General features: G+C 41.4%; 2 protein-coding genes across 4 annotated transcripts in view; both read right to left on the bottom strand.

Moving 5' to 3' along the window:
• The window catches only part of si:dkey-110c1.10 (unconventional myosin-Vb), a 23,403-nt gene extending 17,975 nt beyond the window's left edge, over nt 1-5,428 (bottom strand). The window contains exons 1-3 of the mRNA XM_037674790.1: nt 5,402-5,428; nt 4,794-4,904; nt 4,530-4,698 (exon numbers count right to left, since the gene is read on the bottom strand). Coding sequence (XP_037530718.1) covers nt 4,530-4,698; nt 4,794-4,904; nt 5,402-5,428 — 307 coding nt within the window. The remainder of the gene's footprint in view (nt 1-4,529; nt 4,699-4,793; nt 4,905-5,401) is intronic.
• A 1,538-nt stretch (nt 5,429-6,966) lies between these two features.
• mbd3b (methyl-CpG binding domain protein 3b) overlaps nt 6,967-10,880 on the bottom strand; it is an 8,312-nt gene continuing 4,398 nt past the window's right edge. For all 3 annotated transcript variants that reach the window (XM_037674788.1, XM_037674789.1, XM_037674787.1), the window contains 5 exons: nt 8,903-9,040; nt 8,639-8,729; nt 8,353-8,530; nt 7,860-8,012; nt 6,967-7,751 (listed from right to left, as the gene is read on the bottom strand). In XM_037674788.1, the coding sequence (XP_037530716.1) occupies nt 7,865-8,012; nt 8,353-8,530; nt 8,639-8,729; nt 8,903-9,040 (555 nt within the window). In that variant the 3' untranslated portion in view covers nt 6,967-7,751; nt 7,860-7,864. The remainder of the gene's footprint in view (nt 7,752-7,859; nt 8,013-8,352; nt 8,531-8,638; nt 8,730-8,902; nt 9,041-10,880) is intronic.

The following is a 10,880-nucleotide window of genomic DNA, read 5'->3' as shown; positions in this document are numbered from 1 at the left end:
AACAGAACTACACCATTAACAGAACCACACTGTTAACAGAACTACACCATTAACAGAACCACACTGCTAACAGTACCACACTGTTAACAGTGTACATATATATATGTGTGTGTGTGTGTGTGTGTGTGTGTGTGTGTGTGTGCGTGCGTGCGTGCGTGCGTGCGTGCGTGCGTGCGTGCGTGCGTGCGCGTAAAAGGATAACTTTGTTCCTTCCTCCAAAAGATTTATTTTATTATCTGCCAATAAATCATAAAGTCAAGACAGATTTTATTTTAAAATTTTTTGCCTTCAAGTGTGTCATTTCAAAACTACACAAACTTGGTTTATAATGGTTTTAAAATGGTTTAAAATTGGTTTATAATGTGTGTCTATGACGGAGTTGCCTCCAAAGTCTCAACCTTTGACTATGATTCATAAATGTTATGAGCTGTAAACAGAAGCACACAGTAGCTGCCTGCTTCATACTTTTTTTTCCTGATCATCCCTCAGTCATCAGCATGACAACAACAGAGGTGAGAAAAACACAGTCAACCTTTGCAAGGCCTCGGACCCTGACAGTATCCCAGGCAGAAGTTTGAGGGAGTCTGCGTCCCAGCTGTCTGAGGTTCTGACAGACGTATTTAACATGTTTTTGTCTCAGGACAAAGTTCCATCTCTCCAGCATTATTGTTGCCCTTGTAACACTGACCCCAGTCACCATGGAGTGCTGTGAGAGGCTAGTGGTGTGGTGTTTGAAGAGGTCTATTGACACTGCTGAGGACACCAGTACACATACAAGTGGAACTGGTCTACAGCTGATGACAGCTCTGCTGTGACCCACTAGGCCCTTTCTAACTTGAAGAACAAGGATGTCTGTGTGAGGTTACAGTTTTTGGACTTCAGTTTTGCATTCAGTACCATCATACCACAGAAACTGGTGTCCAAGTTGGCAGTATTAGCAATCTATTCACCTCTGTACAGCTGAGTACTGTATTGAACTTCCTGACCTGTAGGCCACAGAGCATCATGTTCAACAACACTTCCTCCTCCATCATAATGAGCACTGGCTCACCTAAGGGCTATGTGACCTAACTTGGGGTGTAAGGACAACAAACTCATCCTAAACATCAAGAAGACCAACGAGATGTTTGTGGATTTTCGCAGAAATGGCACCCTCCTACTTCCACGTCACACTGATGGTGCAGCTGTGAAAATGGGTCCCTCCATCAAGTACCTTGGAATACACTAACCAACACCCTCATCTGGCACTACCTTTATTTCATGAAGAAACTGACCTTTCACACAGTAATAGCTGGATATGGGCTCCAGTGGTGCCAGTGACCCCCGAAAACCGAAAAGGAAAAAGCGGGTAAAGTTAATGGATGGATGGATGAATGAAAATTAAGGGACATCTAGGCCTTTATGTCCTTTAGATACAACAGAAGTGGTTTAACTGAGCATCTTTCTTTTTCAGTGGCATATGACTGTCATCAGCATCAGTGGCATGCAGTCATGGGGGGGCAGGGGAGGCAGTACTTCACCTTTCGTCATGACAAGTAAAATACTAAATGATAAGAGAAAATACATTTGACCACTTGACTGTTCTATAAAACTGTTTTATAAAATATTATTTAATTTATTTCAACACTTCAATGGTCAAAATCATGAAATTTACGCATGGTATGTTCCAACACATGCAAGAAATGCACTAGGTGGTGCAGTGTAGTGCTCTGGTTCACCTCTGGTAGCGCTCTGTCATACAGTAAATGAAGTAGGCGATTAGCGCATGCCCATTGCTGTCTCTGTTTATATCGTCAATATACACGTTTGATGTGCTGCACATGCTGATGTTCTACAGTCTGACGTATTGAATGAATGTGTGTGACATGTTTCTTCTTTCTAATCACTCATAAATGCACGGTGAAAATACACAGAGTGAGGCAGAAAGTACTGTGACTCACTGATAGGGGGCAGTGTTGCCCCATAGGGACAGGTGAAACAGGTGCACACTGTTGTAGTGAACTAAGCCTCAGGTCAAATCCTGACCTTGAGGGCCTTCCTGGGACAAGAACTGTATTTCATTGATTTGAGTCCAGAAACACAAGATTAAGTTCATCCAGAGACTTTCTAAGTGTCCTGCACTGATCAATTGAAAGAACACTCTCTTTTTCTATTATCATTACTAGCTTACAAATGTCTTGATAATCAAAGTGTGTTTAGTTCAAACCATTTTTAAATGTTGAAGTGAACTACTCATTTTAAATCAACTGTGAAACAGTATTATTGATTTTTTAATCCTCATTCAAAGTAGAAATCAAGTTAGAATGTGTTACGGAGTGATTCATGCATTTTCTGATTTTCTGTCTGAAATGAGCAAGTGTAAGTTGGTCCAAGGTTGGAGGCAAGAAGACAAGTTGTTGGAACGAACTGTCATGTTTTTATATCCTCTCAGACGTAAATAGAGAAGCTGGCACCTGTTTTCCCCCAACTCGCCTAAACATTTCTCTCGTCTGTCTCAAAACATCTTCTGTCCGTTCCAAAACAATTTTTCTGTTTTTCTGACTTCTAGTGACCTCTTACGTCACAAAAACACACCCCTGATTAGCTATTTCAGCCAATCAGGACTTCCCAAATGAACCGGAAATAGAACTCTTTAAATGTCGGCACTTCCTAGTTCCAGCCAGTCGAGTGCGGTGGGAGAGCAGGTCAGTTCGGAGAGCAAAACCGAACAGAAGAAGCGCTGGAGAGAACAGGAGGTTCAGGCATGATCCGCAGTTCTTCCGAGTCTTGTGGGAATTATGAAATCTTCCACATCTGAGTGGAGCCTCTGACGGACTTACTCCTCTTGTGAGTCCACCAGTGGGTTGAACCTGTGTCGGACGGAATACCGGCACTACTTCGGACGATTCACAGCTGTTCCTACGGAGACGCTGAAAGGGTGCGTTAAATGGAACTCCGTACCAGTGGAGACACCTTCTACAGGTAAAGAGTTGATTTACACTACCTAAGTGTACCGAGGAGGAAGCTGGGATCTTAACGGAGCGTGCCGTTCTGATACCGACACATAACAACCCCTCATCCATCTTCTCTCTCAATTTTAACTCCTTCATCCCCCATCTTTAAACTCTTCTATCTTGCCAGTAATCATTCCAGATATTTTCAGAAATGTCTGTTGTGAAGCAGGAAAATCATGGCCGTATGGTTTTCCTGACTGTAAAGCTAATTAATTAAGCTGTTGTTGAAATCAATTTGCCAAATTAATGTAAATGTTTGATGTTAAACTTTGATTCTGTTAATAAATGACCGCATTCATTTGATGGGTCAAAGAAAATTAACGTCTCACGTCACATTTAATTTCAATGCACGATATTATTCAGTCCAGAAAAATGAATGAATCCGTTTAATTTATGAATATATCACAGATATATGTTCCTCTACACTGTGCATTCTTCTATTATGCAGAGGGGCGGGGGTGTAACGAATCTATAACGGAACACTCGTTTAAATTTGTTTAGACAAAATGGAAGATCATATCTCAAAACTAAAGGATTTGTCTAAACTCGATTTTCAGTCGAAACAGAAGATATTAGACTAACTCCTGAGCTGAAAGATCTGATTCAAACGAGCGGGAAAAATGTAACCCGCTCTTTTTAATCAGAGTTTGACCTTACATTAAATTTTTTTTGGGGGGGTTGGGGAGTTGCCATCATTGTTGAACAGTATGGAGTTGATTAAAGCATAATTAGAAGTTTTTTTTTTTTTTTTTAAAGACTAAATTGAAATGTAAGCTTCTATCTTGGGTTCATATGAGCATCCGATTCCAGACGAGCCAGTGCCTCACCTGTCACAAACCTCACTGCATGTCACTGATCAGCATAGCATTAAAAGAAAATCTCATGCTTCCTGAAAATTGAACCCAAAGGAAACATAAAGAGTGGGGGAGGTGGGGGAAGCAGGGGATCTAAGACTGAGCCCTGTGGAACTCCAAAACACCTAGGAACAGAGGAGGATCCAGAGCCATGTATATTGACTCAGATGGTTTAGTGTGGTGCAACGCGTCCTCACCTCCTGCCTCAGAGTGCAGTTTGGAAGTTGAACTAAGGCAGAGTAGGAGGTTCTGCAGAGAGAAGTCTGCACAGAGGACCATCGGGCACAGCTCACCACTAATTACACATCCAGGTGTAGGGACAGGGATAACTCCACCCACCCTGCACACTAACTGTTTACCCCCTGCTCTCAGGAAGGATGCTGCGCTGTATATCAAATAATGGACACTTTGCACATTAACACCAATAGCCCCGGTGTGAACTTTGCTCCTTATAGTTTGTGCTATTGCACAGGTAGCTTTTTTTAGCTGTGATTTTATTTTTTTGCTTTGTTTTAGTCCATTTTATTTCATTATTTATTTAATTGTCCATTTTTATTCTGCAATACTGAGCCCTAAATGAGTTTTGTCTTAATCTGAACATCTGCTCCTGCTGTCTGACTTGTCCTCAAAATATCATCCTTATCTTTATAAATGTGCCATCGTCTGCTTTATCTTTGCTCACCACAGTACGTGTAGATGCTGCTGTAGTCCAGAAAGCGCACCCGCAGGTTGTGCAGCACAGCAGGTTCATGGAGAAAGCTGAGAGCTGTCAGGTCGTTCTCACCCTCCAGGATGTCAGGGTTCCCCAGCAGGGGGAGGTCAGACAGAGAACCCACTGGGTGATGGACCTCCTATTTAGTGGATAGTGACAAATAGGTGAGAAACTGAGTTTATAACGACACAAAGTTCAAGAGACAACTAATGGGCAAAGTTCTGCACATCTCACATTTCCATCATGGAGTCGCAGCAGAAGCTGTTTCTCTCCAGGTTTGAAGTTCTGCAGGAGCTGAGCTGAAACCCAAACTGATTCTGGATCAGGGACCCACACACTCGCCCCCTGACAAAAGAACAGATTGTTGCTGCAGGACGCAGACAAATGGGTGACAAATACTGAAGCCGGTGGTATTTTATATAAACACACACACACTTGGTTTTAAACAGTCACACTTGCTCGCCCCACCCAGCAGGATATGTCACCCATCAGCACAAAAAGCTCCTAAACAGTGTTAAAAATTAACACTGGTCATCCTCTCTCTCTCAGCAGCTCACAAGGATTAACCATTATTCACCACCAGATTCATTTATTGTTTTTACTTTGTCAAGTGTTTCTGCAGATAGTCAGCAGATGTTTCTTAGATTAATCAGCTGGGTACCTATATGGTTTGAGAAAATTACACAATACTTTAACTTTCACTAAATACTGCTCCAGCGTTGTTTCAGTGTAAAATGAAGGTGGCTTCAGTAAGACATATTAATACTTTGATGTGGCTTAAAGAATACTTCATGTCTAAAGCAACTAAAAATGTACTAATTACAAACTATAGTCCATCTTACCTTGGTGTACAGCTCAAGAGTCGCCATGTTTTATTCTTTAGGATGAGTGGGAGATCATTTAAAAGTTAAGCCGGGTCGGCATGTTCCTGTGCGGGGAGCAGCCGGTCTCCTGTGTGTCTCTGCGGGACAGCTTCACCATCCAGGTGACAACATCCTGCACTTTGTTCACGCTCACATAAACACACCGCCAGGTTAACAGTTAATCCGCTGCAATTAGATGTGCAGTTTGAACTATTACCGTATTTTTCGGACTATAAGGCGCACCGTATTATAAGGCGCATTAAAACTAAAACATTTTTGATAAGATTTTTGAACGCCGTGTAGCAGGGGCGATTCTAGAATCTAACTTTTAGGGGTGCTTAGCCCCCAGTGCTGACAACGGCTCTTGTTTTGAACAATTTGGTGGCCATCAACAGCATTCATAATGTGGAGGAGACTGGTGGGGGGGTCTAGGGGTAACTTCTCCCCCAGAAAATTTTGAATAAAGTACATGCCATTTCCTGCGTTCTGGTGTATTTTAACATGTTGTTCTACATTTACCTCCATAAAATAACTATTTTAGAGAGCACACAACATCAAGTAGCACTAAGCTAGTGATGTGCAATAGACGCGCTAGATAAGATACTACAGATGTAGCGCTCTGCTTTAAATTACACAACCTAATAAACACTTTGTACAAAATCAGTTTACTATTAACTGATCATAACAAAGATTAAACTTATGCAACCAGAAGTTGCAACATAGCAATATTGACATACAAAACACACAAAACAATTCACAACTAGCTTTAAGCATTAACCTTTAACCATTAAGCATACAATGTAATGAGAGAAAATGAAAGATTTACCTGCAGTTACCTTTGTACAGATGAACGTGGTACTTCCCGTTTATCACTGTTGTATTCGACTGATCGTGAGGTCGGCTGCAGGGCGTTATCTTTTACATTTTCCAGACTCTGTTTAGGTTTTGGAAATGGAATAAACTGCATTTCACCCTTTAAATCAGGACTATTCAACTAAACTGCTCATGGGGGCACAGTTTCTGAAAACCAACAGCTCAGGGGCCGAACATCCAGCAATTAGTCAGAATGTAAATAAACCAAGTATTACAATGATCAGTTTCCTTTTAAATTTATTTTGTTGCATTGAATCATAAATGCAATAAACAGAACTCAAACCCTGAACCACCTAAAATTATATGTTTTTTTACATTATTTTTCAGGGGTGCCGAGCTAAAGTTTAGGGGTGCTTGAGCGCCCCGAGACTAAAATTGCCGTGTACCACATAAAATCAGTTAAGTCAGTAAGCACACCCAAAACAAATACATAAGGTGCACCAGATTATAAGGCTCACTGTTGATTTTTGAGCAAATGTAAGTATTTTAAGTGCACCTTATAGTCTGAAAAATACATTACATCCAGGAACTTTTTTTTTTTTAGTACATCTTATACATCTGAACTCAGTTCCACTTACATCAACACTCAAAAAAAAAAAATTTGACAATCTACAAATTTACTGACACGTTTCAATAAGGAAAACAACTTTATTTTAAGCAATCAGCTGATGGGGCATTTTATGATTTCAACTAAATGTATCCAACAAGGATAAACAAAGTATTATTCTTTAAATAAAAAACAAAGGAAAACACTAATTTACCATCACTTGTTTTGTATGTGGATTTAAAGGAGGCAGCGTGTGTGTAACACTGACGCATACAAAAATGAAAAATAAAAATAGTACCAGTAATACCAGGTCAAGTCACTAAATGTGTTTTCTGCTGCACAAGTTTTAAGCAAAAAATATATATACTCAGTGAAAAGTCTTTAAAATGACATGATTTTATGTCAATACTGAGCCCAATTCAGATTTAATAGTACATACATCCTTAAAGCATGCATGCACGCGCGCACACACAAACACACACACTCTGAATACACTCTGTAAAATCAACATTCGGACTAATCTTCCACACATGCGTCAAAAGTACAAAACATTTACTCCCAATCTGCCCAAAACCAAACAGCTTTCAGATGACATGATAAACATTTGAACATGATTGTCAAAAAACAAAACAAACAAAAACTTTTGGTAAAAAATACATTTATGACTAAACACTGAATTGGACATGATGTAAATATTATTTATATATGTCATTCATTGGGTTTTCTTTTTTAAAGTCTCCCATTTAAAAGCCATTGGGCTCATAAATACAGCCAAACAGTCCCATAGAGCGGGGTTCATGACAAAACAGCTGCAGGTGGCTGAACTGCAAGAGGGGGGTCCTTTAGGGCCGAGCTGTTTATGGTTTTTGATAGAGGCATTGAATACGTTCATTTGGACTTTGAAAAATCCTAAAAGAGAACAAATAAATTGAATTAGAAAACATTTGTTCCGGCAGTAAAATGTGTGATTTTAAGGCTGGTCCAGAACAGATGGAGCTGCATTTTTCTGCAGAACACCTGTGCTATACGCTCTCCATGTCTTCACTGCCAGCTCCCTCCTCCTTCAGTGGCTCCCCATCGTTGGCAGCCTCCTCCACGTGGGCCAGCATGTCGGCCATGAGTGCCTCCTCCAGCCTTTTCCTCACACTGTACACCAGCTCCTCCTGTTTCCTGCACACAAACACCAGGAAGTCTTTCACTTTGTGGCAGTTAAAGCTGCCTTGAGCAGACGTTGGACGCTGTGGTTTTGCAGAGAGCAGTGAGGATTTATTAGAAACTGTCAAACTTCTAATAACCACAAACAATATTGTGTTTCAATACAGTGGAGACACTACATGTGGGATGTGGTTATACATGACATACATCATTATTTCCTCTGCCTGAGCTGCCATTTCCTCTTTTTTTAACTGTAAGAACATTTGTCAGACAGGGATTTAGTTTCAGACTTGACTGTTGATCGGAGTGAATGACGCTGTGGTGAAAGTGGGGCAGCTGCTCTGTAACCGCTCACCTGATGTCCTCATCTGTAACGATGAAGGCCTTGCACAGCGGCTGCGCAGTGTTGAGCCAGACCCCTGGGTTCTTCTCTACAGCAGCAGAAAGCTGCCCGGTGATCGGGGCAGCGCTGGTGTGGAGAGCGCTTGCGATTGCCGACAGGAGAGTTTTGTCTGTGCAGCCTGGACCGACGCCTGACAGAGCAGCAAAAGGGTCAACAGACATTTTTTTATTGAAATAATCATATCAGCACAGCAGTGGTTTGTAAGCTAACATCAGTTGTTAATGCTGGACTGTTTTACCTTGGAGTCCTTTAGGCAGCTCCATTGTTTTAACCAGCTCCTCTGCGATGTCATAAGCATTTAGGCCACTAAGTTTCTTCTCCCAAAATAGCTGTTGACAAGAAAAAAAACAATGTCTACTGCTCCCACAGTGGCACATAAATTAAACAGCAGCATATTCAAAGTCATCTTTGCAACATCTGGCACCAAATTACTTCCTGTTACTGCATCTAAAACCTGTCTTTCTGGTTTGACTGTTCTGATGTTGACATCAATGGGAATCACCTGTCGGGGTTGATCAACGGCTTTCTGAGGGTCTGTCTTCACTTTGTTGTTGGGATGGTTGGTAACCTTGGTAACCGGCTGCTTAAAAATGGAGGCCGTTTGCCTGACTGGGAGTGATGTGTTTAGATCAGGTTTGCCCTGAAAATGAAAACAAAAGGAGAATGGCATCATACACAAGACAAAAATAAATACAGGTTTGCTCTTGTGCGATAAGAACTGTTCTGATGTGGTGCTAACATGCAACACAGCGGACCCAAACAGTGCTGTATACAGATAGGACGAATTTAGATCTGATCACCCAAGTCTCAGTCGGATGTGACCTTGGTCACATGACTTTTTTTTTTCTGCACTCGCTCTCATGCAAGGCAGGCGCCTCTTCTCCCTCTCCCCCTGCTTTTTTGCTCTCTATGTATCAGAGCTCCTGTTATACATCTTCTGAAACTAAAACTACTGTCATGGATCTTGTCAGCTGTACTTTCAACGCAATCGACAAAATCTTTTCAACAAAGCGACAGGGTCCTGGAGAGCCCTCATGCCCCGCTGAGACTCACGCGGCAGGATACGTCATGGAATTGGGAGCTGATGTGTCTTTCCGTTCTGTCTCAGGAAGACGTTGAATTCGTTATATAATTGGATTTATGATAGCAGGGTTTCTGCTCTCTGGCATTGGTGGATTCCTGTGTTATCGGTTATTAAAGACGACGGCGGCAGCAGTTTCGGCAATAGCAAAACTGCCAAGTCTGTGTGAAGGTTTGGTTCGTGGTTTGAGGACTCAAAATCAGCTGATTTACAAGATAAACCATAAGATGAAGGACCGGAGGCAATGTCTTCAACATAATGGTACTTCCTCCAGTTATTTAACAGTCAACAATGGTGCACCACAAGGCTCAGTCTTAGGACCCACCCTCTTTACAATCTACAAAACGTAATGTTGGTAAAAACATCCCTGATGCATACATACATTTCTATGCTGAAGACACAGTTGTTTATTGTCGAGCTAAAACAGTTGAAAAGGCTTTCAGCTTTAGAAATCTGCATTCAACAACATCCAGACAGATTTGTTCCACCTCAAACTTGTCCTAAATGCCGACAAAACCAAAGGGATGCTTTTTTTCAAATAAGAAGTCGGTCCCAGCAGTTCTTCCCTCTGATTTCATCCTCAAATGGTGTTCCGATTGAGTTTGTTGATTCTTATAAATATTTGGGTATCTTGGTCTACTCGCATCTCTCTTTTAAGCTCCATGTGGAAAACTTGGTAAAGAAACTGAAAGTTAAACTGGGTTTCTTTTTCAGAAACAGATCGTGTCCAACTCCGAATGCTAGGAAACGCCTTGTTTCTGTGACCTTCCTTCCCTCCATTGATTACGATGACACTATTTACATGAACGCTCCTATAAGAACCCTGCAGATGTTGGATGCTGTCTATCATGGTGCACTAAGATTCATAACTGGCTGTGATTATCGTACCCACCACTGCACTCTGTATTCACTGGTTAACTGGACATCATTAACTTCACGCAGACTCTCTCACTGGTACAGTTTCATCTTTAAATCACTTCTTGGTCTGCTGCCTTCATACATCTCCTACTACATGTCTCTGTGTGAGTGCAGCTACAGCGTGCGCTCTCAGGACATTATTACCTGCAGTGTTCCCTCAGTGAGGACTGAACTTGGCAAAAGGGCCTTCTCCTACTCTGCTCCCGTTTCCTGGAATATCTTACAAAAGATCTGAAGCTCTTGACCTTGATCTCTGTAAGTGGCTTCAAGAATCTGTTGGACTCCTGGCAGGGACCAATGCTGACATGTTCCTGTTTTTAATTTTCTACATTCACCTTAGAATCTAGCTGTTTTATGTTGCTTTTCTTTTTTTAGCCATCCTATTTGTAAAATAAATAAACAAATCTGTATGACTTTTTGTGACTGTTTGTTGGTGTCGCTGTTGTCCATTGTTGTCATCATTCTTTGTTGAAATCAGGTC

The sequence above is a fragment of the Nematolebias whitei genome, chromosome 3 (assembly GCF_014905685.2).
Source record: "Nematolebias whitei isolate Nwh7 chromosome 3, NemWhi1, whole genome shotgun sequence".
NCBI classification, from domain to species: domain Eukaryota; kingdom Metazoa; phylum Chordata; class Actinopteri; order Cyprinodontiformes; family Rivulidae; genus Nematolebias; species Nematolebias whitei.
Note: the sequence above shows the minus strand (reverse complement) of the source record. Positions and strands in the feature narration are given on the sequence as shown.